A 24,980-nucleotide genomic window follows, 5' to 3' on the forward strand; every position below is an offset into this window, starting at 1 on the left:
TACTCCCCTAGCTACCAATAAACATGCATAAGATTACTGAATATCATGTCATCACAACTTTTGTTTCCCATCCTCCATCACATGATGTTCGGCAGATAATATCCCCCTTATGAACTGGGGCACTGGTCAACCTCTGGTGCTCGGGGCGTGAAGGATGGATATGGGACCAGCTTGTAATCCTGGGGGGAATGTGAAGAGAAATAAGGCTATCATTACTAAGGTATAATTGTCATGAGCCATTTTTTTTTTCTTCATTATAATTGCACCACATCAGGCTTAGGGAGTGGTTAGAGAGTTATTTTTTTTTGTTAGATTATGTGTGGAGTATTCTGTTCCACTCACCTTTATTGATTTGTTTTCTGTATGTGTGTTGCAACCTGTGGTATAATGACTAGTTGTTGGCAGGCTCTGAAGTGCATCTATTACTGTGGTATTCTGCCACGTTGCCTCATCATGAAGGAGACTAAAGACAGACATGTTGAGATATTCTGGAAGAGCGAATTCAAACATTAATGAAGGCTGGCTGTAATTAGTTATGATGTGATAATATTATGGCCCTTCAGTATGGTAGTGTCCAACAACATACTCATCAGCATTCCCTTACCATCTGGAGCTGCGATCCTCATTAACTTGTACATGTTAGAAAACTGCACAGGTCTCAGCTCTTGACTGAGCTCTCCATTCTGTAGCTTCTCAGCTCTCACTCTCTCTGATTCTTCATCTATGGGTTGTGTTTCAAGGAATCTGGACAAACATTCAGGGTACAGTTACATCCATCTTGTGTGACAGTATTCTGATACTTATTTAATAATTCTTTATAGATTTTTTTTTATTGTGTACCAATTCTTAAATACAGCCCTGTGCCCACATAACTTTCAGTTACCTTTGAATTTATGGAATAGCTACAAAATATAGTGCACTGCAGTGTTGCATGATGGAGAATGGGAAAAAGAGAATTTAAGTCTAGTTCACAGTTAGTTATTCAGATGTAATGTAATACTATAAGTGACTTACTGTTGATTGAGCATTTGGAATCTGGAAAAGAAGTTTTCAAATCATCATCTCATACAAGAGCTTAGGACATAATATTTTGATCTAAAACTTTCTACTTCTGGCATTATAATTCACAAGGGCAAACTGACTGTGTATACTTCCATAGCTCAACAATAGTGTTGGTGTGTAGATTGGCAGAATAAGTTAATACAAACAAGTCAGAGGCCACACTTACATTCTCTCTTCAGTGTACAGCTCCTGGACACCCAGCGCAGTAATGACACTTTTCATATCAGGCTGAGACTGACACATGTGGAGCTTTACACGAGGGTAGTAACTCATGATGGCAAGACACATCTCCTCCCGTGTGTCCAGTCCACCCTGGGGGATGGTGTTGTGCAATAGTAAGAATCCGTGAGCAGCTACAGCATTACTATATATACTGGTGTAGCACCCTCTAAGAAACTAAGACACTTGCTTTGCATATGGCCATGAAGGAAAATTCTGGTATGAAGAAAACAAGGAACTTGTAAGCCTAAAATGACTCACAAAAGTGGGATTGCTTCGGTTGGAGGAGTCGTAGTAGCACTCCGTGATGAGGGTGTCTCCCGGCAGCACCGTCACCTCCTCTTGGAGAACTCTGGTGGTCTGGTAGTTGAAGTCATAATGCATGTCTGGGTGAAAGCACCATCATAAGTTACTTGACTCAAAGTGTTGGGGTAGGTATGTCTGGTAACTAAACACAATCCATAACCAAATACAGTACTGTCTTTTTTTCTGTCCGGCATTTCAGATGAGAAGTTGACGGTTTTCAATTTTACCCATAAGAATAATGATTCGAAGTTTGCGATTTCAACATTTGCGATCCACAATGTCGACCTATTTATCGCAAACTTGGAGACAACACTGTAATATGTACCAGGAACATCACAGATGTAACATGAATTCTGAATCATAAAAATAGAGTGATGAAAAACTGAGAAAGCTTAAAATGTCAGCTGTGGTAAGTGCTGTCCCAGCACACTCACCCTTCATGATGACTGGCAGCTCTTGGCCATCACGGATGTGCCTTAAGACCATAGAGGTCCCCATCAGGTGGGAGTGAAGCATTCCCTGGAATATCTTCACACCCTCCTCAGGCAACTCCTGACAAGGAATCAGTATTAAAAAATGCCTCCCTTCACAAGACCTGCCTTTCAGAAAATAATAACCTGAAATGTTGAAATGATCCCAGTGATCAAGAAAATGCCTCCACAGAAGATGTGCCTTCCAGAAAGTTATTACCTACTTGAAATTTAAATGTTTCCAGTAATGAAAAGCTTCCCGGTGGCTAGTGGTTGCCCCAGCGTGCAGTAATGTGCTCCTGTTTCTGGCAGAGTGTGCAGCACACTCACCTGCTGGGTGCAGGAGGAGTCGCAGAAACTCCCTGTCATGAACCTTGGCTGGCCCGGAGGAATGAGGTGGAAGGCAGAGACTTTGTGGCCCAGCATGAACATTCCAGCGTCATAGTCTCGAAGGTTTTCAGTGTAAAATATTCTGATTCCAGAGGAGTCCACCACTCCTTTGGGAACCAACAAGTACTAGTGAGATATCAGGTATAGATATGAGGTGTTTAATAGACAGGATTGCACTGAGTATTTGTGCTGTTTCTTATTCCCACCATCTCTATAAAACAGCAACATTTGGCCTCACATTAAAGTATAAATGATTGGTAAAGATGAGCTTAAAATGGGCGAACAGATGAATAATAAGATGAACACGAAGAACCTTGTGCCTGGCCACAAGAGAACAGAGAACACAATTGCCCACCCTGCCGTAGGTTTGGGTTGTCGTAGTGCATCTCCATCATGTAGTATGTAGCTCCTCCGTGTTCCTCTCCGATGGGGAAACCTGCGAGCTCTGGGAACATCTTTCCTGCAGATGAGACGCACACATCAGGACTCTACTACCACTCTTGAATGAGGGAGCACTATATTGTTGAGTTCCATGAATTAGTATATAAAAAGGTCATACATATTAGGAGGCTTGAGTTTTCCACAGCCTCTCAAGTTCATTTAAGGCAAAGAACATTCAGTCTTGTCAAATACTAACCCTCTCCACCCACTGCCCACGAGACAACAACCGACTTGCAGTACTTCCAGGAGGTGGGCATGTTGGCATTGTAGCACTGCATCCCTTCCAAGCTCACCCACTTCTCGAAATGGGTGTCACTGTCAGGCACGTAACACTCGTAGAAGAGGATGTGATGCACGTGCTCAGCATTCTCTTCTTCAATTACTGGAACAAACTGCAATGAAAATTGAAATACGTGTATGCATATGTGTATTATTTTTTAATCAGCAATTAATGGTTTGCCCCCGATTCCATAATTTCGAGGCATTTCTGCATGGTCTGACTGAACTTGAAATGGACAATGTAGTGCAGCAACTTGCCTGTTGGGCGAGCCTCCCATAACTCACTCTGCGAGGGGGGTACCTCTTTGGCCGACTGGTTAAGGAGTGGCTCTCCCGCCTCGCTGGTCGCGGGCTCGATCCCCGGCGCCGGCAAAACCTTTCCTTGTCTGAATTAAGTTCTCGTGTGTTTCGTTACATGCAGTGATCGTGTTAGAGTTAGTAGGACATTCCGGAGCATTACACAATACCCAAAAAAATCTTGATTGATCATTATTGTTTAAAATGTTCTTGTATATGTATTCTGAGTCCTATGAGTTGTGGCTGTGGCTCTCAACTACTCACCCCAATCATGTGGCTCTTGACCGGGGTGGGCGGCTTCTTGAAGATCTTGCACCAGTACAGAGTGTCCAGGTTGTCTGGTAAGCTCAGCTGAGAAGTTACAGTGAGAATAAATTATGTTATGCAGTTTATCCACAGCTGAAAACACCATTTAAAAAAACTATAAAGATATGATGTCTAATGAAGCATTGCAGGAAATTTGCAGTGTTATGATATTTAATTATATTCCAAGGAAGGCAATGCAGCACTGAATCAATCCTGCTACTGCTGATTGCGCTGCTGAATCAACACTCAATTCAGCGGGCTTTTTTTTCTGCACTCTTTTTGTTGCCCTTGAGCCGTCTCCTTTGCTTTAAAAAAAAAAAAAAAAAAAAAAAAAAAAAAAAAAAAGTAGCCATGATCACCATGCTGAGTACAGGAGAAGGAGCCACTAACGTTGGGTGATAGGAAGTCCCAGGTCTTGACATCAGGGCCCAATTCTGGCATCACGAACTGGGGTGACTTCAAGTAGAGGCTCTTGGTCCCTCGTGCTGCGTGGTAGTTGAGGTCAGTCTCGCTGGCCGGGTCACTGTTGCTGTAGGCCCAGATGACCCGCACCGTGTCATCCTGCCGAGATTCATTTCCTAATCAACACGAGAGCAGTGCTACTGAGAAAGAATATTACTACCATGGATACATAATAGAATATATGGATATAAAAACATGGGTGTAAGAACATGGAGCCTCATAAGATTTATATAATTACACACTTGGTATAATAAACATGCTGAATAATACATACAGTGAGCACAAAGTCTTGGCTCTCATCACAAGTGTTCCAGGGCCGCGAGAACCTGAGCACCGTGTGGGTGTTGTTCTGGTAGCCGCCCAGCAGCTTCACGTCCTGAGACACATCAACCTTCGGGGCCATGTTGCCCTCAGCATACCGGTCCTGTGAAAGAACCTGGCACTGAGCACCTCACAGCAGTGGTATGAGCTGATGTCCCCCTATGAGTATTCTATCCACCTATGTCTGAGCATCCTGGGCACTTTGAGAGTGTGGAACAGGACGTACATAATGACAGGACACAGAAACAAGTGACTCACGTGCAGGAACACCTTCCCGGCAGTGTCCACCCAACCCAGGACGATGTCCGCGCCCTTCATGCCGCCATTTGGGGAGAAGCCCAGACCCACGTAGCCCTTGGCGCCCACCTGGGGATGGAAACAAGACAACACTTAGGAAGCCAAGAAAACTGCTCCTGAGACCACTTTGTCAAAAATTAATAATGTTCCTGGTAGTGCCAGAAGGCTTTGAAGACTCAGCCAACCCATCAATCAGGTATTTGACTAATTGTGCGTGTTGGGAAGCTTTGAGGCAGTCATTGTGCTCACTGTCTGCCACAACTCACTCACCTGAACCTCTATGTCAATGGCATCATCACCAGGTGTCCACAGCATGACAAAGGGGCTGTCCTGGTCCAGCACGACCCTGTGCTGGTAGCTCACGGGTGGCAGGTCACTTGGCACTTGGGCACAGACACTGCCTGCCCCCACCATGGCCACAACAGCCACCGCTGCCACCAACTGCACTGCTGTCATTGGTCCTGGAAGTATTCAAATCGGTGTGGAAATAAATGGCTTTAAGAGGCTGGAGATTAGTGGGATGTAGATTTAGACTGCATGAAGACATAGTTTATCAAAGGCCTTGAGGAGAACAAAGTTTTTCACATGAAACAAATCTTTTCCTCACAAGATTCTCTTTGTTTTTCGTGATCTCTATGAAGTCAGAGGTAGCAAGTGAACTGGCTATAAATTGTGCGTTACAGCCCGGGTAAAGGTTCTGTGAAGAGTAGAAGAGTTGCTTTCCAAGAAAATATATGGCTGGTAAATTCTAAGATGACTACACATATTTACAAGTAGTGTTTCTTGTCTCTCAGCATTCCTTTCCTGGGGTGATGGCACTGACCTGGGTTCTGCTCAAGAGTCCTAGATGCTGGAAAAGCCGTTCAGTAGTATGGGAAGTCAAGGAGCTCTGCCACACACAGCCTCTCACTGCCACAGAGGCCACAGCAGTGTTGGCCCCGGCAGTCTCTCCGCACTACTTTCGGTGCTTCCTCCGTCACAATTGCCTTGGGAAACCTCGCCCTCAAGTTGCATTGTCTGTGTTACTTGTTGCAGAAAATTACATTTGGAGTCTTCAAAGGCACGGATGCAATTTTGCTCATTCTTTGTTCCCAGGATTGCTGTTCTTATCCCTGAGGTAAGGACTCAAGGCCAACTAACATCCAGATAGTTTTGTTATTTTTTTCTCCTCATCTCTTCATTAACCAACCAGAGTGAGGAATGAAGGGGTTGGTGTGCTGTGTGGGGGCTGACCTAAGAGACAAAAATGGTCTCCTTAAACAAATTTTTGGCATATACTTTGTCATTGTTTACAGACGTTGGCTTGCCTTTATTAGGAAAAAGAATGTACAAAAGAGCTACAATGCTCACGTTATGCTGCGTGAGGTGAGGTCATCATTGCATGACAGTCATTGTTACAAAAACCCTGAATTCCAGTGTTGGAAATTCTTTCTTACTTTACAAAAGCAGCAAGTCTAACAAGTCAAGGTAACTGCTCCCACCTTTCTGCACCACAACAACCACAGATGATGATGGCGAAGTTAAGTATTATCACAGGAATAGAGAAATTAAAGTCATATCATTGAAAAAAATATTAACCTTGCATTTTAATCCCTTGGGAGTGGATTTCCTACAAGAAGACATCACCAAGCTACAGGAATGTAACAAAAAGTGGCTGCTACAATTCATTGAAGTAAAATTTAAAGTCATGCACCTTGGGAGGGGATATTCAGCATACCAATACCACATGGGAAACACTTCACTATCCACCACAGAAGCAGAGACAGACGTGGGAGTATAAGTTACCAGGGTACCAGTGAAAGCCAAATCCATACCAGTCATAGTGGGCGGGTTAAGGACCCAATTTTATTTCTTCCATTAAAAAAAATGTTCGTATTATTCAAGTGCAGTGTATGTAAAAAGCTTACTCTGTTGATTCACCTTAGAAATGTTACTCACACAGGGTAATTTTTATACACACACACACACACACACACACACATGCACTTACACTCCTATGCTTATAAATAGGCAGCAGGCAGGCAGGCACGCACACTCGCACATACAGACACACACGCAGGTAGGAGATCCATTGAAGCCACGTACACTTGATTTCATGTCTTGCTGCCAACTTCACTTATCACAGTTGTCCGACACACCCCATAATCCACACACTGTCCAGCATCCCAACACACTGCTTGCTGTCCTGAGTGCCGTCGCCCATACCATTTCTATTACTTCTGGCCATTTGTAGCTACAGCAGCCATACTTTCCTGTGCTTTTTGTTCATCACTAGATCATGTTTTTGTTTAGCAGTTGTGGCTCAAGAAAGTAAAATCATAATATTTCAAAGGCTTCAACATTTATTTCAGTGTTACATTTTGTGGTTCCTTATACTTCCACTTATAAACTTAAACATCAACTTAAACCTAATAGATATAGTGAGGTGGAGAGCATGTGACATTTCCTGTGCATGTTCAGGTGAACCAGATTATTTCACACACCCGTAAGGTCTGGCAAGGCTGTTATGTGAATTCAGTCATACACATCAACTTAGTCTGGATGGAAATAGTTGTTGGCTTTATTATAATCCTTTTGAACAGCTTAAATATGCCTCATTATCCAAATATCCTCCACTTAAAAATGTTCTTATATCAGTGAGTATAGGTATTCATGTCCTAGGTGTTCCTGTGCACGAGGTAACCTTTACTTACATATCAAACTGCTTTAGGCTCACAGACACACTCCACACACTCATTCATAGCTTTCTTTAGGCTTATTTTAGGACTTTTTTTTTACAGCAAAGGAGATGGCTCAAGGGTTTTGTTTAATATCATGTAATTCATGAACTATACTATATTTTTTATTATATATATTATCCAGACTGATTTTGAGGCATAGGGTATATTTTAAAACATTTCGTTGCTCAAGAACATAAATTTGACAAGGCTTTCATAGAGTTGTGGGCATTTCCAGGAGTAATTTTATTACCCTGTTGGTAGTTTGACCCTTCTTCTGTACAATGAACCTAAAGAAACACTCATTAGAACCCGACTGACCCCCTCTTTGACATTTAGAAATAGCTGTGTGAGAACTGAAAGTGTCTTATAATACCAACAATAATCTCAAGGACTGATCATTACATTGTACTTATTTGATATACAGTATTGTGAAGTCTGGTGTAGAGGGGCTCAGCAACTAGGAGAAAGTGGTGGAGCTTGGGCATAGATCAGGCCCTCTAGTAGAAAGGCCGTCTCTTTGTGTTCTTGCAGAATGGGAAGAAGGCTGGACAAAGGCGGGTTCTAGAATTTACACCTGTGAAAAAAAGAAAGTTAAGGTACATGTAAATGATAAAAAGTCATAATGGGTCATTCAGTGTTGCAGCAATACATGCTCTAACATGCTTTAACCTGTCACAGTGTCATAGTTTAATTTTATTTTTTATTCAGTGAATTTTCCTTGTTAAGTCAGTTCTAAGAATTATTGGATGACAGATATAAAGTCATGAAAATTATTTGCTGACAGAACTGAGCAATGAGTAGGTAACTTGAGGTCAGTAAACAAAGATAAGAGAAAAAGAGAATTTCTTGACTCGTTGACTAAGATTTGTTTAATGGGGAGACTTCATGTATTGTATACTGATGAAATAATGAATGAGAGACTCTTCTGGCCTGCAAAGAATGAGCCTGAAAACACACACACTGTGGCTTATACACTTCATGGCATGGTGACAGGCCAGTGTAAAGAAGTAGGTACAGTAATACCTCAGTGTATGAGTGCCTTACTTTACGAGTGTTTTGATTATGAGAAAAAAAAAAAAAATCACTAGAAATGCCTTGGTTTATGAGCGGTGACTTGGTGTACGAGCATCCTGTTCTTAGAAGTTGAAGATGCGAGCGTGGGTTCCCTTTGTTTGCCGCAAGACAAGAGCGCTCAGAACAGAAAACAATGGGAATGGGGTCTCAGTCCGTGTTGTACACTCGCAGAGATAGGACCAGCACGCTGCTGTACGCTTACACTTGTGCTCTAGTGTGCGATCTTTGTGTTTTCAGCAATACATTTACAGCTTTGTTTTACGAGCAAAATTCTGGAATGAATTAAGCTCATAACTGAGGTATGACTGTATTGTGGTGAGATATTACAAGCATACAAGGAAGTAAACATTGCACTCTTCTTCCCACCCGTCTCAGCATCCCATCCCATCTTGGGCAGCACACACATACACATTGAGTACCCACCTTGGGAGTCTAGGCACTGGTCAGGCTGTGGCCTCAGGGTTCTGAAAGTTGGGTAAGGGACCATCTTTCTCACCTGGGAGGGGTATGGAGAGAAAGAGAAAGCAGTTATTAGTGAGGCAGTGGAATTGAGTTTTTATGCGCAGTAATTGCAACACATTGATCAAAAGCAGAACTGAGGAGCCTTTGTGCAACTATAGGCCACTAGTATCTATATATCTCTTCAGTGGAATCTAACACAAAAAGATATCTTCTTGTGGCTTGTTTTTTGGGAACATTGCTATATAGGAGGCTGTTTTTCTGTACGTTTTGCCCTCAAGCTGCGTCCATTGCCGTAAAAAAACATACATATTCTGAACACTGATCTCTTGCTCACCGATATCATTGAGTTGGCATCACGCTTTCTACATTCGGTGAGATGAACACCATTTGTTTCCATCCTCTGAAGGGAGTCTGTCACGGTGGGATCCTGCCATGTTGTCTCGTCGTGCAGGACGTCATAAACGGACATATTGACAAACCCTGCAAGAAGATACCAACGCTAAGGAACAAGGGTGTAACGAGACATTTATGGATGCAGTGTGTCTAGTTCAGAGGCTTTGTGACAAGAAATCCTTCAAGCTGTCCACTCACTGTCAGGAGCTGTGGCCCTCATTGCCTTGTACAGGTAATTGAACTTTACAGGCTTCAGCTCTTGGTTGAAATCCTCACTCAGTAACCTCTCATCCATCTCTTTGTTTGTCTGCTCATCAGGAGGCTTTGGTTTGAAGGCTCTGGAGACAGTCAAGTAACAATGGATCAATCTTGTATTGCTATCAAGTGAATCCTTACATATGTTTCGTATCTAAATAGAGTTGTTCATTATTCATAAAAATAATGTAATTTTTGGGGTGATGCAAATCTCTAGAACTCTTTGACAGTATGTAGTAGTGCAGTTAGTAATGAGTATCATACACTGGATATGAAAACATTTTAATGACAAACACCGAAGTGGCACAAACTTGGCTTCGTAGCATGAGAATGATCTTAACCTGTAATTGGATTGTGTGCATATCTCAGGGAGTCATTGGCCAGACAAGAGAAAACATATGCTCACCCTTCTCCCCTCTCAACCCTCACACCCAGTGCACCGATGGCACTCATCAGTGTTGGCTGAGAGAGACATGAAAAGAGGTCCACACGAGGGTAGTAGTTCAGGAAGGCAAGGCACATCTCCTCCTCGGTGCCCAAGCCAGCCTGGTGGATGGTGTGTCACAGTGAGCAGAGATCAGTGACAGTATATTAGTGTACAACTAGAGCAGTATTTAGTTAATTTAGGTAGTTAGTATAGCAGTATAAGCAAATAAACAAAAAAAGTGTTTTCAAGACTAACGGCAATTCAAATAACAAGATGTATATGTAGAATCAAGAAGCATGTTAGCACACCAGGGCTCAGGACTCACAAAGGTGGGCTTGCTTCGGTTGGAGGAGTCGTAGTAGCACTCTGTGATGAGGATGTCACCCGGCAGCACCGTCACCTCCTCTTGGAAAACTCTGGTGCTCTGGTAGTTGAAGTCATAACTTGTGTCTGGGGGGAAGGCAACAGTATTGATTACTATCCTCTGTGTTCATCCTGTCATGTGCATGGATTACAGTTTTTCAAAATATTGAAAGGACTTCACAGGTGAAACCTATCATGGTCACGTTAATTTAGTGGAGACGTGAAAACAGTAACAGATAACAAATATTCACAATGAGGCGTAAGTGCTCAGAGGTGCCAAGAGAGAAGACGCCTGGAAGTGCAGCCCCTGCAGACTCACCCTTCATGATTACCGGCAGCTCTTGTCCATCACGGATGTGCCTCAAGAAAAGGGAGGTCCCCAGCAGGTGGGAATGCAGCACTCCTTGGAATATCTTCACACCCTCCTTGGGGAGCATCTGGCAAAGAATCAGCATTAGCAGATACATTCTGTCTGGGTTATTGTTTTTGTAGCATCTCATATTTTAGTGTTCAAAGATTCCCTGTAACCAAAAGCATCCCAGTGGTCAGTGCTTACTCAAGAGTGCCTGGTTATGGTGGCTGTGCTGCCAGAAGGGGTAGACTCACCTGCTGAGTGCAAGTGGTGTCACAGAAGCCTGCTGCGAGGAACCGTGGCTGACCCGGAGGGATGATGATGGAGGGAAAGACATGCTGACCAAACATCAGCGTCCCAGAATCATACTCACGAAGGTTTTCAGTGTAGAAAATTCTTATACCAGAAGAGTCCACCACTCCTGTGGAAACATCATTCATGTCAAAAGTGCTAATGGCCATCATCTTGCAATATGTGTGATGGAAGCTGTCAAGTATTCAGCAAAACTTATGCTCATAATCTGTCTAACTTAACTCTGATGCTTCACCCTTTTGCTTTATTGATGATGGTTTAGAAAGATACCATACATGTTTAATATTGTATCAGAACTGGGCTAAATACAATCACCTACCCTGCCTCAGGTTTGGGTTGTCGTAGTGCATCTCCATCATGAAGTACGTAGCTCCGCCGTGTTCCTCGCCCATGGGAGTACCCGTGTGCTCTGGGAACATTTCCCCTGAACAGAAGGAGGAGAGTAAGGGACTCAAGCACCACTGTTGAATGTATTAGTATATGCTTGAATTATTATGAATGAATGTACAAGATACTAAACAAATCATGACAGGTATATGTGTGTGTGTCAGACAGGTATATGTGTGAGTGTCAGACAGAGATTGTTCGACTGACCAAGAGGGAGCTTGAGTTTCCTGTGGCCCTCTCAAGTTGATTTTGGGAAAAGAACATGCAACCTTGTCAAACACTAACCCTCTCCACCCACTCCCCAGGCAATAACAACCGACTTGCAGTAGTTCCAGGAGTTGGGCATGTTGGCACTGTAGCACTGCGTCCCCTCCCAGCTCACCCACTTCTCAAAATGGGTGTCGCTGTCAGGCACGTAACACTCATAGAAGAGGACATGGTGCACGTGCTCGGCGTTCTCTTGTTGAACTACTGGAACATACTGCAGAAAATGGAAATGACTTACATGTACGGTACTTATTCTTCATATTTCAAATTTTTAATCTAGTCCTGATACTTTCCATCTCTAAGTGATCTTATTGAATTTCCAATGGTCACAACTCTTACTCACCCCAATCATGTGGCTCTTGACTGGCGTGGGCGGCATCTTAAAGATCTTGCACCAGTACAGAGTGTCCAGGTTGTCTGGCAAGCTCACCTGAAGTGTAATATTAAAACAGCTGATAATCTGCAATATATTTAGTGGCAATTGCCGATGCTTGTAGTTATAATGTTGAAGTCAACACAAGAGACTAACAGAATAATGAAACTGGATTTTAATGATGACTACTGCAATGAATCCTGCTCCTGCTGATGGCACTGCTAAACCAACACTTGGAGGTTCAAAGAAATCAGTCATGAGCACCATGCTGCAGACAGGAGGAGGAGTCACTAACATTAGGTGATAGGAAGTCCCAGGTCTTGACATCAGGGCCCATTTGGGGCATCACCAACTGGGGCGACTTCAAGTAGAGGCTCTTGGTCCCTCGTGCTGCGTGGTACTTGAGGTCAGTCTCGCTGGCCGGGTCAGTGTTGCTGTAGGCCCAGATGACCCGCACAGTGTCATCCTGCCGAGAAGGTGTCGCTCCTGTCATAGACTGTTTGATGTCACTAGTATTTTTTTTTTTTTTTTTACACACACACACACACACACAAAAAAAAAAAAAAAAAAAAAAAAAAAAAACGCCCGCTACTCGCTGCTCCCAAAAAGAATTAAAAGAGGTGGCCGAATGAAAGATCAATTTCGGAAGGAGAGGTGTCCTGATACCCTGCTCTTGAAAGAGTTCAAGTCGTTTGTTATGTTGTTATGTTGCTCCTTTGAACACAATTTGGAACAATCATTAAAGTATATTTCATTCATGGGGACAGCCATTAAAGTAAATTTAATTCACGGTCTCCCCAGTGGTGCCCAAGGTGGGTGGCACCTCTATGTAAGGCTTGTGGTCCAGTAGCATATCCATAGTACTTACTGAGAGGAGAACATCCTGGCCTTCATCACAGGTGTTCCAGGGCCGCGAGAACCTGATGACGGTGTGGGTGTCATTCTGGTAGCCACCCAGCAGCGTCACGTCCTGTGATGCATCAACCTTCGGGGCCATGTTGCCGTCTGCGTATGTGTCCTGTGGGATGATGAGAAGTAAACAGTGGTTGATTTGTAAAAGGAATTAAAGGGGAGTGGTCCACCTCAGGATAGAAGGATGGTGTATGCAGCTACTGTTTATCAGGTCAATTTTTTCATGATAAGGGAATAGATATCATAAACTCAAAAGCGATGATGAAAGGGAATGGTAATTTTACAAGGTTTTGGTGAGAATGTTCTCCAGATGGGATGGCACTCCCCATCAGCTCAGCCTTGGAATGAGTACCTGATGGCAGTGTTCTGGGCTGTTGTCACCCTCAGCTGAGCAGACTATAGGAGGGGAAGACACAGCATCTGAATACAGAAACTCATCCCTCATGGGAAACACAGGAACAAGTGACTCACATGCAGGAACACCTCCCCGGCAGCGTCCACCCAACCCAGCACAATGTCCGCGCCCTTCATGCCGCCATTCGGGGAGAAGCCCAGACCCACGTAGCCCTTGGCGCCTGCCTGTTGGTGGAAAATTGCGCTGTGTTTTTGTGGAAGGAAATCTGTCGTGATACTTTAATTGGCAAATCCTTTCTTGCAGTAATGCATATCTTCCACTGATATTTTTTTCTCCTCACCTGAATTTCAAACACTATGTCTTCCTCTCTGGGTGACCACAGCATTACAACACTGCCTTGCTGGTCCAGCACAGCACTGTGCATGAAGCTGACGACAGGAAGTGACTTTGGCAGTGGCTTGAGGCTTGGAGCAGTAAAGACGGTGTCACTCTGAGAAAGAAGTTTTGGTTTTCTTTATTGCTTCATACAGATATTCTTTACTTTTATTCTGGGCAAGGTGGTGATTAGTTCTGCCACCAGTTATGGCATTTTCCAAGATGAAAACCCAGGAGACTTAATGTTCTGACTTACTATGGTGAGTTTTCCTTGACTCCGGAGGTAGCAGACTGAGTTGTGATTTCCCTCCAACACAGCTTGCTGAAGGGCATTAGTCATTCCTTGGTCATCCCATGTTGCTCTGTCCTGCAGAATGTTGTACAGGGATCTGTTGAAGAATTCTGAGGGCCAAGGAAGAAGCGGTGAGACTTTTTGAAGCGGCTGTGCATGAGTAGGAGGGTTGAGGTGGCTGCCATCCCACCATCAGGAACAATATAACATGATCACTTATATGCTTGGTTGGGTCAGGCAGAACCATATATAGGAAAAGTCTGGCCACTTGCTCCCGAGATGCTGCTCCTGGTCACTCTCCCACTAAGCCTGAGCACACACTAACCAACAATATTATGTGAAAATACTGAAAGATCTCAGTCAGGTAACTCCATAATCATCATCTATATTCTGTCTTCCATTAAACTGATTCATCTTGGGCTTCTAGAGTATATTAGCAGATTTAGGGTTTGTTTCATATGTGATTATATTTTTAGTGCTATCCAAAGGTGTACCATACTCTGCCATGCATGTGTACTTTTGTTGCCAGCTTCTGAAGTTCAGTTAGGAAGGTGTGACAAGTGTCTATTGCTGAGGTCTCATAATGGGTTGCTTGCATTCACATACCAGAAGGTGCTGTGATGTTGATACCATTCAGGATGTAGGCAATAATTGTGGGTGTGGCTTCGGCTGAGAAATTGCCACTCATAACCTTCTCTAGCAGTTGACTCTCTTCTTCTTCATTGAATCCCCTGAGGTCAAGTAGAAGATGAGGTTGAGTAAAACATGAATCAGTCTCATAAATTATTTCAGCTTCATTACTATCAAGGGATTTACGAGACAGCTTCACCAGTATTACAAGGTCCAAATCCTCAAACATTTCGAGACACACACACACACACATTTTACAAGACTTTCGTAGAGTTTGTAGGTATTTCCATGGGTAGTTTTGTAAGCCTATAGTCAAACCATTTCAAATAGTCCATTTGGGCATTCTATTCCATGGTTCCTTTCCTCCCCTCTGCTCTGCCACACTGTCCCAACACCTATTTTTCCCTCTTATATGTTACCTACAGCTAACACTTGAGAGGAAAGGATAGGTGTTGGGGATGTGTGGAGGAAAGGACCTGTGGAATCAAACGCCCAAACAGACTATTTGAAATGGTTTGACTAGTGATAGTTTAACAAGGCTTCTGCACCATGAATGTAAAACACACTCATGAGAACCCAATTAATCTCCTTTGTGGCCTTGGGAAATAACTTGTGGGAGCTGAAAGTGTGTGAGAATACAGGACTGTGAGTTGTGAACAGAATATCATGACAAGATCTCGTGGCAGCATAGCAGGATAACACTCGTGGTCACATCACTGGATATTTTACTTACGTTCAGAAGAAACTTACTTTGGTGTTGTCCATTCATTACTGAAAAGAAAAAAATATGATGTGAGTAAGATGGCTCTGAAAAAGTGTTCAAGTTATGGTGTCTTGTATTAGCAATTCATGGAAGCTGAAAATCAGTCTTACTGAGGAGAGCCTAATCATTAATACTAATTGTCATCACATTATTTTACTGCAATGCATATGAAGTCACGTCTCTGTATTCTTACATGTTTTTAATGTTGGAAGCCTCCTCAATGCCGAGAACATCCATGACAGTGTTGGGATCAGGCTGGGACAGACAGTAGGAGAGGTCTACGCGAGGGTAGTAGGACATGAAGACGACGCACATTTCCTCGTTGGTACCGAGGCCGCCCTGGAGGTGCATGGCTTAGGTCAGGTGCAGGCAAGGGGTATGAAAAAACAAAAAAAAAAACAATACACCTCTCCCCGTATTCGCAGGTTCGCTATTTGCGAATTTCCCCCAAAATGCATAGTAATAATGTTAATTGTTATAGCAAATTGACTTCAGTAAAGCATTTTCACCAGAACGGATGTGAAAATAATATATCAAGGAATAGACAGATGGTGCTCGAGGTGCAAAGCCACATTAGACCACGGCAAAGCTTAACGGAACGAAATCAAACTGGGTTGTGGCACGAGGGGGTTCCGCAGGGTTTAGTTTTGGGTCTCCTTATGATGGCATGCAAGGAATAGTCTAAATAGTGGGCTTTTTTTTGGGGGTGGGCTTTTTTTTTTTTTTTTTTTTTTACATCTTTTTGTTGCTTTCTTTGCTGTAAAAAAAAAATGCAAATCTGAGGCCTGAGGAGCTCCTAGGGTGACTCACGAAGGTGGTGGTGGTGCGGTTTGAGGAGTCGTAGGCACAGTCCACGATGAAGGTGTCGCCGGGGAGCACGGTCACCTCCTCCCTCAGGATTCTTGTGTTTTGGTAGTTGAAGTCATAGTTCATGTCTGGTGAGGACTAGAGAGTTACACACACACACACACACACACACACACACACACACACACACACACACACACAATGGCTGGCAAAACAGAGCCCGTGGAACCAGGAGGGAGTGGAAGGGAATGAAATAAATGAAGAAATGAACAAAGTGGAGAGAAAGACGTAAGATAGAAGGAGGAGGGAGTGCATGGAAAGGAGATTAAGAACAGAGTGGAGAGAAAAAACTAAGATAGATGGAGAAAGTAGGGAATGGAAAGGAAGAAAATAAAAGTGGAGGGAAAAACGGAAGACATGGAGAGAAAAAAAAGATGGGCAGATAAGGGGACAAAAATTAGAACATCCACGCAGCCCCAAAAAACAGGAAAAAAATGGATAAATAAACAACGGAAGATACATGGAGAAAGAAAGGGACACGAAAGGCAGCAAAGGGTACGGAGAAGAAATTTGAACATCCCTGCAGCAATAAAGGAAAAGAAAGGAAATGCTCTCGAAGGTGCGGTCACATCTCACCTTCCATGACTGGCGGCAGCTCTTCACCGTCGCGGCCGTGTCGGAGGCTGATGGCCGTCCCCAGCAAGTGTGCGTGTAGCAGCCCCTGGAAGAGTGTGATCCCCTCTGCCGGAAGGTGCTGGGGACGAGAGTGAATGGCAGTGTTAGTAGGATATTAGTATTGACTCTTGAAATTACGGTTGTCGGTATACTGGTGTGATTAGTGTTTTATTTTTGTCTTTTTTTTCCCCTCGTTTATCATCATCATTTTCTTCTTTTTCTACTTTTTCTACTTCCCCTTTTTCTTTCCCTCCTCCTTTTTCTTCTCCCTCTTCTTCTTATCATTATTATTATCATCATTCAGTTAGTTTTCACCCACTTGATTTCAATGCATTAACCAATGAGTCAGAGAGCCTCTACAGTCCACTCTTCATGTACCAGAACGTGTCACTCAGTACCTGTCTCGTGCAGGAGGCGTCACAGTAGCCCGCGGTGAGCCACTTCTGGGCGGGTGGGATGATGTGTAATGGAGATACAGAGTGGCCGAAAAGGATCGTCCCAGCATCGTGTTGACGCAGCTGATCCGTGTAGAACAAGCGAATCCCAGAGCTGTCAACCACGCCTGTTGGGGGAGTCGGGTGTCAGCAAGATACCCCCCCTTTTTTTTTATACAGTAGAAAAAGAGCTCAAGGGTAAAAATGATGGGAAAACAGAAGCCCGCTCAGCACTACTATACAAGTAAATAAAAATGACTGGCCAGAAGAGATCATTTCCGGATAGAGATTCGCTGATATGTTAGTCATGGGTGTAGGCGACTTGCTATGTTGACCAAGGAAAGGGTGAAGAGTGCATATACTTTCCTTTCTTGAGGTTGGGGTTATCATAATGAATCTCCATCATGAAGTACGTTGTGTCAGCCTCGCCCATTGGGAAACCCACGTGCTCGGGGAACATCTCGCCTGTGGATAGATAGATAGATATTTTATTGACAACAGCTTACATTTCAACTACACTTTAGTCATCCATGTTAAGTTTCTATGTACGATCAATTGTAAAAACTTCAACAAATATATTAATTGTCTTAGTCCAAAAATATATACACTTAAATAATTCTTATGCTTGCGCTGAACTTACTGGTAAAAAAATAGTGGTATATACGTATTTAAAATGTCGAAGTAAATGGCAAGTTACATCACGTGAAAATTTGTCAGAAAAAAAGCAGTGTTAGGAACAGCATGAAGTTACATACACACACACACACACACGGAAACTCACCCTCGCCGCCTATCGCCCACGCAACGATCGGGGAGTTGCAGAGCCTCCACGAGGGCGGCATGTTCGGGGTATGGCACTGGAAACCTTCCCAATCCACCCACTTCTCGTAATGGCGCTCTCCGTCTGGCAGCATGCACTCGTATATGACGGCATGGTGAAAGTGCTCCAGGTTCTCCTTCTGAGCCAGCGGGATGTACTGTACGCAAGGAAAATGACGTGAAGGAATGGAAACACTGGAAAGACCTAAGGGAGCTATGAGAGGGAGGGAACACCATACACTAATTTTAGGGTTTTGATAGTCACATAGAGATTGACTTTTTTTCATGCATCAACCTTGGCTGTGTTTGTTGGAAAGCGAGCATTAATGTTAAGTTCTCATCAGTTTCAGGCAGCATGCCGGCTACTCACGCCAATGATGTGGTGCTTGGTGGTGATGTTCGGCATCTTGAGCAGCTTGCACCAGTACAGAGTGTCCAAGTCGTCTGGCAGACTCACCTGAAACATATTTTTTAACATTAAGTACGTGTTAAGATCAATGGCAATCACAGTTAACGTTTATTTATTTATTATCTTATTTTTTGTTTGTTGCCTGTAGCGCCGATAGGCTCTCTTGAGGGGTCTCGTAAAGTTGGACGGCCCCAGCCCGTTAGTGGAGCAGGGAATTTTATTTATAGTGTTTGAAGATAACTTTGTGCAATTACTAAATTATTTATTCAAACTCTTTAGAAGTAAATGATATTGTAATAGCATTAGAGCGTTGTGATGATGATGGTATTTAGTAGCCTGCCATAAATCCCATGCAGAGTCACTAACATTGGATGCCATGAGGTCCAAGGTCTTGACATCAGGGCCCATTGGTGGCATCACAAACTGGGGCGACTTCAGGTAGAGGCTCTTGGTCCCTCGTGCCTCGTGGTAGTTGAGGTTAGCCTTGCTGGGTGGGTCATTGTTGCTGTAGGCCCAGATGACCCGCACCGTGTCATCCTACAGAGTAGAGGGGAAGAGTAAATGTGTGTGTTCTTGTGTGTGTGAATGTGTGGGGAAGGGTGTACAGCGAAGAGCAGGACTTACGCCCAACATGAAGTCATTCTTGGTATCCAGTGTCTGCCAGGGCCGCGAAAACCTGAGCACCGTGTGGGTGTCGTTCTGGTATCCGCCCAGCAGCTTCACGTCCTGGGACGCATCCACCTTAGGGGCCCAGTTGCCCTCTGCATAGCAGTCCTGCGGGCAGACCTGTTACTGAGCACCTCATAACTATGGTTTGAATTGCTGTTCACCCTGGGATCACTTTGGGCATTTTAGTGTGGAACAGGACGTACATAATGACAGGACACAGAGACAAGTGACTCACGTGCAGGAACACCTTCCCGGCAACGTCCACCCAGCCCAGCACGATGTCCGCGCCCTTCATGCCGCCATTTGGAGAGAAGCCCAGACCCACGTAGCCCTTGGCGCCCACCTGGGGATGGAAACAAGACAACACCTTAGGAAGCCAAGAAAACTGCTCCCAAGACCACTTGGGCAAAAATTGTTCCTGGAAACGTCGAACATTGTTGGAGGCTCAATAAGCAGAAGACAGTGTTTTCAGGGAGGTCAAGAGAACTGCAGCAGGCAGAGTGGCAGGCGTTTATAAGTTTCCCGGGAATGCCAGAGGTTGTTCAAGGTATTTAGCTCTACATGGAATGTGGTGTGTGTACCCAGAAGCTCCCTACAGCCATAGCCGCCACTTCCTCCTGAAGCAAGTCGCTGGCGCCCGCCACGACTCACCTGAAGCTCCATGTCGATGGCGTCGTCGCGGGGCGTCCATAGCATGACGAAGACGCCGTCCTGATCCAGCACAATCCTGTGGCTGTGGGTCACGGGCGGCAGGTCACTCGTCATCTGGGCACAGACGCCGCTTCCCCCCACAGCCGCCGCCACCGCCACCACCCACAGCACCGCCGCCATGAGTCCTGGAAGTATGTACAAGTAGTGGCTCAGGCTGGGGCGGAGGAGAGCTTCAGGAGTGTCAGGGCGTGAAGGAGCAAGACAGTGTAGTGAGCCGGCGACACGGAAAGCCACCAAGGCCCACGCACCTGGTTTGGAGTACCATTTTTGGCCAAAGGGTTTAATCGGTGGTTTCATATCTGGCAGGTTGCGGTTCGATTCCCACCCATGGAAGAAGATTACTTTCTCCCCCTCCCCTCCCCCGTGGCTCATAAGAATTTTTCGTTTGTTTCTTAACGAGTAATAGTTCTCAAAGGCCAACAAACACGGAACCTGATGAAAGCACGCAGCAGTTTGTCTCTATCGTTACGCCACCCCCACAACACACCAGCACCAGGCAGGCAGGCGGCGCGCTGAAATCACAGTCGTGAACCCTTAACAACTCCCAAGGACCACAGACATCGACAGCGGCCCAGAACACCGAGGAGGGGGACGCCGGACACAAGGCGGGGCACAAGAAAAGGCACAATAACACAATTCTTCGTTTAATGACAGGTTCCAGCACACACACTGGTCATCTGGGCATCACAGATTATCTCCACCTCAGCTCATCACGCACCCAACTCGATCTTGCTCCTCGCTCCACAACCGCTTCGTCTCCAATGCAAAAGTACGAATGGGAAGGGCAATGTCTATATAGTAACATGTCGGGACACTCTGAGTAAAACCGTCCCTTCCCCCGCATGACGTATTCTGGGGTACCTACACGGAGCTGAGAGCTCAGTTGCTCAAGTCACGGTCGTGTCCGCTCGCCATCGCGATACTTCTCCCCATCGACACCATGCCCAACACTTGTGCAGTTATATATATATATATATATATATATATATATATATATATATATATATATATATATATATATATATATATATATATATATATATATATATATATGCAAAATTACAGATTTACGATGACAGTGATGTCACTAATATAGCCTGTCTGATGCCAGACATTGTAGACATCGGACCCTGTTTGACAAAGGGGAGGGGTCCGGGTGTATGCTCCGCTGGAAAAAAATAAATAAAAACAACCCCATAGATAGTGACTTCTGGGGACTTAAGGGACTTTGGTATTATGACAAAATTGGTTTATGATAGAACTAGACTAGAAGTAGACTAGAATCAAGTTACTGTATAATGAATTAAGTAAAACAAATATATCTTGACACCTTAAAACCTTAAAAAAATATCTGGGGCTTCTGATGAAAGAGCCCTTAAAGCCACCCTCCCCCGCCGCCTATGGTAGTAATAAATGAGTGGGCCCAAAGACTTTTATAACTATAATTGTTGTAGTAGTAGATGTCCTACCTTATCCTCATGTTTAGGCTACTGAATTATGAAACCCATGTGAAGAGCAAGGAAACCATATAAGTCTATCATTAAACCAGTTTTCCATCCTAACTTTTCATAAACGAATTGTTAAAGCGATCGATTCTTGATCGTCATGAAAATTAACCTATTACCAAGCCTTCACACTAAAAAAAATCAACCTATAACATTACATTGAGTGTGGTAACAAAAATTTAATGCAAGAACTAAATAAACATTAAAAGTTGACATTTTACTGTAGTCTTTGCTCAAGCATTACTTCATCCATTTTCTGTCATCGCTACTCCATGATACGTCACAGCTATAGTATACCTCCCATCCCTCCCTCATACTCACTCCCCAAGATCCGCGTGTCCCGACATTTCTTATATTGACATTGGGGAAGGGCAGCTGCGGCCTGCGGGGAGACTTGCCCGGGTTGACTGTCTGGGGTGGAGCCGGCGTGTGAGTGAAGGGACGCTCCTCCTGGTGTATGCCCCCCCCCCCCCCCCCCCGTTAGCTATAGTTAGTTACAGTCTCACAGCCCATGATTCACCTGCTCTCCTTAATTGTCTTGGCTTTTGATGATGTTCACACGGTAACAGCTTGCTAACACTCCTGTAACCACTGCTTAGGACACGGCCAGAACCTTCGTCACACACACACACACACACACACACAGTCATCATTCTCCATCTCCATCCACCCATGGTCAGAACGAATGCCGTGACAACCAAACACCGAGACCGCTTGACGAGTAGCTTACCCGTGCACCTCTAGAACCCAAGAATGATTGTAATAGTAACAACTCGGTACATAACTTGTCGATTTATCCTCCGTGTTGAAAATTATGTTTGGTGTTATGTTATTGTTTCATTCCTTTACCCGGGGAATGATGGGAATAGGAAGCAAAAGTTAGGAAGATGAAGGGAAAGATGTGAAGATGAAAGAAATGTTTGGTGTTATCGTTTCAGCCCGTCGCCTGGGGAAGGATGAAGAAAGGATGGGGGGGCGAGGCTGGGGCTTTGTCGTTTTCCTCTGCACAGGCAAATATACACGACACTATCAAGGTAAGATCTCACAATAGGCCTACTGTTGACCATAACTTGAGGATAACTTCAAACTTTGGTTACCTACGCTTCTGAGAGGGGAGAGCGATACCATATAATATTGAACAGCCTCCAATCAGCATCATACTTCACTTACCTCATTAATTAACACGATTTTAATTTTTTTTAGTTTGGCTTTTGAGGATTTTTATTGTTTTCTTATTTTTCTCATTTACTTTCTCGCCCTCACAAAGTTGTATCGGTGGTTGGTGACACTCGAAGACTCACCAATCGCCTGTTTTCGAGCGCCTTCACTGACTATATGAGCCACACGGACAAGCTCTCTACACTTTATAATTGATCACTTATTATATTGGTCACTCGTCCCTAAAGAACCATTGCGTTATTTGTATTGGGTGCAGGAGTTTTACCTTTGTTCAGCTTCTCCACCGCCTTCAGCTCCTCCTCAACCTCTCCTCGATCGGCCTCCATCACCTCTTTCTCGACCTCCAACTCCTGTCCCTCAACCGTCACAATCTCCTCCTCAACCTCCACCACCGTTTCCCTAACCCTCACAATCTCCTCCTCGACCTCCACCACCGTTACCACCTTTACCACCTCCTCGATCTCCACAATTTCCTCCTTGACTTCCACAACCTATTTTTCGACTTCCGCCACCTATTTCTGAACCTCCACAACCTCCTTGACCTCCACCACCGTTCCATTAACCCTCACAGCCTCCTCCTCGACTTCCACAACCTCATCGGCCTCCCCTCGGACCCGAAACTTAAGATACTTCCATATGATGATGATAATAACAATAATAGCTATACTACTAATAATTAATGATAATGGTAATGATGATGCAATATAGTCACTATAGACAACGGTCGTCTGAACTTAGCACGAGAACCTATAAGGATGTTTGACCCGCATTGCAGTCTCAGGTGTGCAAACGAAGAGTTACTGAACATATCGCACAAAATATAATATATCTTTTTTCCAATAGTATTATGTAATTTATAATAACTTAAGCGGCACGTCTTGCTTCGCTCAGCCTTCTTTACCTGGACGTCGGCACTAACCAGAGTGCTTCCTAGGCCCTTTGATTGACGCTACACTCTGTGCAAGGCGCGAGGCTCGAGCACGGCACCACCTCACAGCACTGCATGCGACACAGTGTCGGGGGTCTCGGCGGGCCTCGGGTGGTCTTTACGCCGCCGCTGCTGCCGTTGCCGTGTTCCCGGGAGCCCCGCCCTCAAGTTTCCAGTGTGATGTCATTTGGCACATATCGTTGCATTCTGAAACTTTCAACGAGGCAACATATTGGTTACGTACATCATTACGTCATGTTTAGGGGGTGAGGTGATTTGTCACGGCCGAATGTAGGCTGCCAAATTTGCCTTGCATGTGTGGCAGTGATCAGCCTTTTGTTGTTGCCCTTGACGTAATATTATGGGAATGCTCTGGCGGCCGTTAGCCCAGCAGGAGGGTTTGGCCTGGAGGATAACAGGAAGTTCCATACTCAGGAGTGCTGGTCATGGTGACGAGCAGGAAAACTTCCCAAGGATAGCACGGGACGAGAGGAGCGGGTCTCGCGTACCGTCATAAAGTCATGTGCTCGGCATAGGCTACCTGGTTTCCTCGAGGGTGAAAGGTGCAGTGTAGGAATGCTAGTGGAGTGAAGGAGAATGAGAATGGTGAGTGATATGGCAGCAACATAATTAACAAGCAGCAGTATTACAGTTTGCCCCGGCAGCCACGAATAGTACTGTCCTTGTTATGGTTAATTATATATTCAAGGATCCGCAAGGTAGTCAGGCAGGCAGTCAGTCGGCCTACACGCGGCAGCTTCCGAAGACTAGTTATTATCTATACACCTTCCTTTCCATGACTCTATTCGTCCTCTAATTCAAACTTTTTAACGAGTTTGCACATCGCATTCATAATACAACTTAGTTTGTTCCATCTCTAGATACTACTCTGTTTATATATCAGCCAGGCCACTTTCCTTTGAACAGTATAGCAAACAGACCCATCGTTTCACTTACTGAACCACCCGCCACTAACGGGGACTGAAATGATGGTTTCATGTTCCAGGCATCGACTCGCTACCTTCGGACGCGTGCCGTACGCTGCCCGCGCCCTGCCCTTCCTTCCGTGACTACTGCCGCCACGAGTCCTGCATTCACTCACGTGTGGAAGAACCTTCCGACAAGTCATCCTTACGTAAACCAGTAATTCAGTAAGCAGAGATTCTCCCCGTTGTGGGCGTGTTAGGAGCTAGTTCATGACAAAGGGCAGGAAGTAGGCTACGCACTTCCTTTGCGCGGAACGTTGTACTGCCGTGTCGAGGCACGTCAGGAGAAAGCCCTC

The 24,980-nt window shown here is 44.6% G+C and overlaps 2 protein-coding genes across 5 annotated transcripts in view; both read right to left on the bottom strand.

Moving 5' to 3' along the window:
* The window catches only part of LOC126997815 (uncharacterized), an 18,787-nt gene extending 11,751 nt beyond the window's left edge, over positions 1-7,036 (bottom strand). Inside the window, exons 1-16 of the mRNA XM_050859027.1 lie at positions 5,674-7,036; positions 5,121-5,311; positions 4,812-4,919; positions 4,507-4,656; positions 4,161-4,331; positions 3,729-3,815; positions 3,085-3,280; positions 2,803-2,907; positions 2,388-2,554; positions 2,022-2,139; positions 1,543-1,667; positions 1,229-1,374; positions 1,015-1,035; positions 605-744; positions 343-488; positions 116-179 (exon numbers count right to left, since the gene is read on the bottom strand). Of these exons, the coding sequence (XP_050714984.1) occupies positions 116-179; positions 343-488; positions 605-744; positions 1,015-1,035; positions 1,229-1,374; positions 1,543-1,667; positions 2,022-2,139; positions 2,388-2,554; positions 2,803-2,907; positions 3,085-3,280; positions 3,729-3,815; positions 4,161-4,331; positions 4,507-4,656; positions 4,812-4,919; positions 5,121-5,306 (1,930 nt within the window). The 5' untranslated portion in view covers positions 5,307-5,311; positions 5,674-7,036. The remainder of the gene's footprint in view (positions 1-115; positions 180-342; positions 489-604; positions 745-1,014; positions 1,036-1,228; positions 1,375-1,542; positions 1,668-2,021; positions 2,140-2,387; positions 2,555-2,802; positions 2,908-3,084; positions 3,281-3,728; positions 3,816-4,160; positions 4,332-4,506; positions 4,657-4,811; positions 4,920-5,120; positions 5,312-5,673) is intronic.
* A 138-nt stretch (positions 7,037-7,174) lies between these two features.
* Positions 7,175-24,640, bottom strand: LOC126998176 (uncharacterized). 4 transcript variants are annotated; one of them, XM_050859621.1, is made up of 30 exons: positions 23,690-24,640; positions 20,027-20,211; positions 19,611-19,718; positions 19,331-19,480; positions 19,073-19,243; positions 18,668-18,754; positions 18,260-18,455; positions 17,844-17,943; positions 17,443-17,605; positions 17,006-17,123; positions 16,373-16,497; positions 15,756-15,901; positions 15,550-15,570; positions 14,776-14,900; positions 14,134-14,279; positions 13,843-13,992; positions 13,619-13,726; positions 13,104-13,253; positions 12,531-12,701; positions 12,206-12,292; positions 11,881-12,076; positions 11,528-11,632; positions 11,151-11,317; positions 10,864-10,981; positions 10,507-10,631; positions 10,161-10,300; positions 9,698-9,837; positions 9,441-9,586; positions 9,068-9,140; positions 7,175-8,144 (listed from the first exon to the last, which is right to left on the bottom strand). In XM_050859621.1, exons 2-30 carry the CDS (start codon positions 20,204-20,206, stop codon positions 8,068-8,070), a joined length of 3,789 nt encoding a protein of 1,262 aa, XP_050715578.1. In that variant the 5' UTR covers positions 20,207-20,211; positions 23,690-24,640; the 3' UTR covers positions 7,175-8,067. The 4 variants fall into 4 exon arrangements, with proteins under 4 accessions (XP_050715578.1, XP_050715577.1, XP_050715576.1 ...); XM_050859620.1 differs by having other exon boundaries at positions 23,672-24,639; XM_050859619.1 differs by lacking the exon at positions 23,690-24,640 and adding an exon at positions 22,112-22,233.
* Positions 24,641-24,980: the final 340 nt, after the last annotated feature.

This window comes from Eriocheir sinensis, chromosome 13, assembly GCF_024679095.1.
Source record: "Eriocheir sinensis breed Jianghai 21 chromosome 13, ASM2467909v1, whole genome shotgun sequence".
NCBI lineage: Eukaryota > Metazoa > Arthropoda > Malacostraca > Decapoda > Varunidae > Eriocheir > Eriocheir sinensis.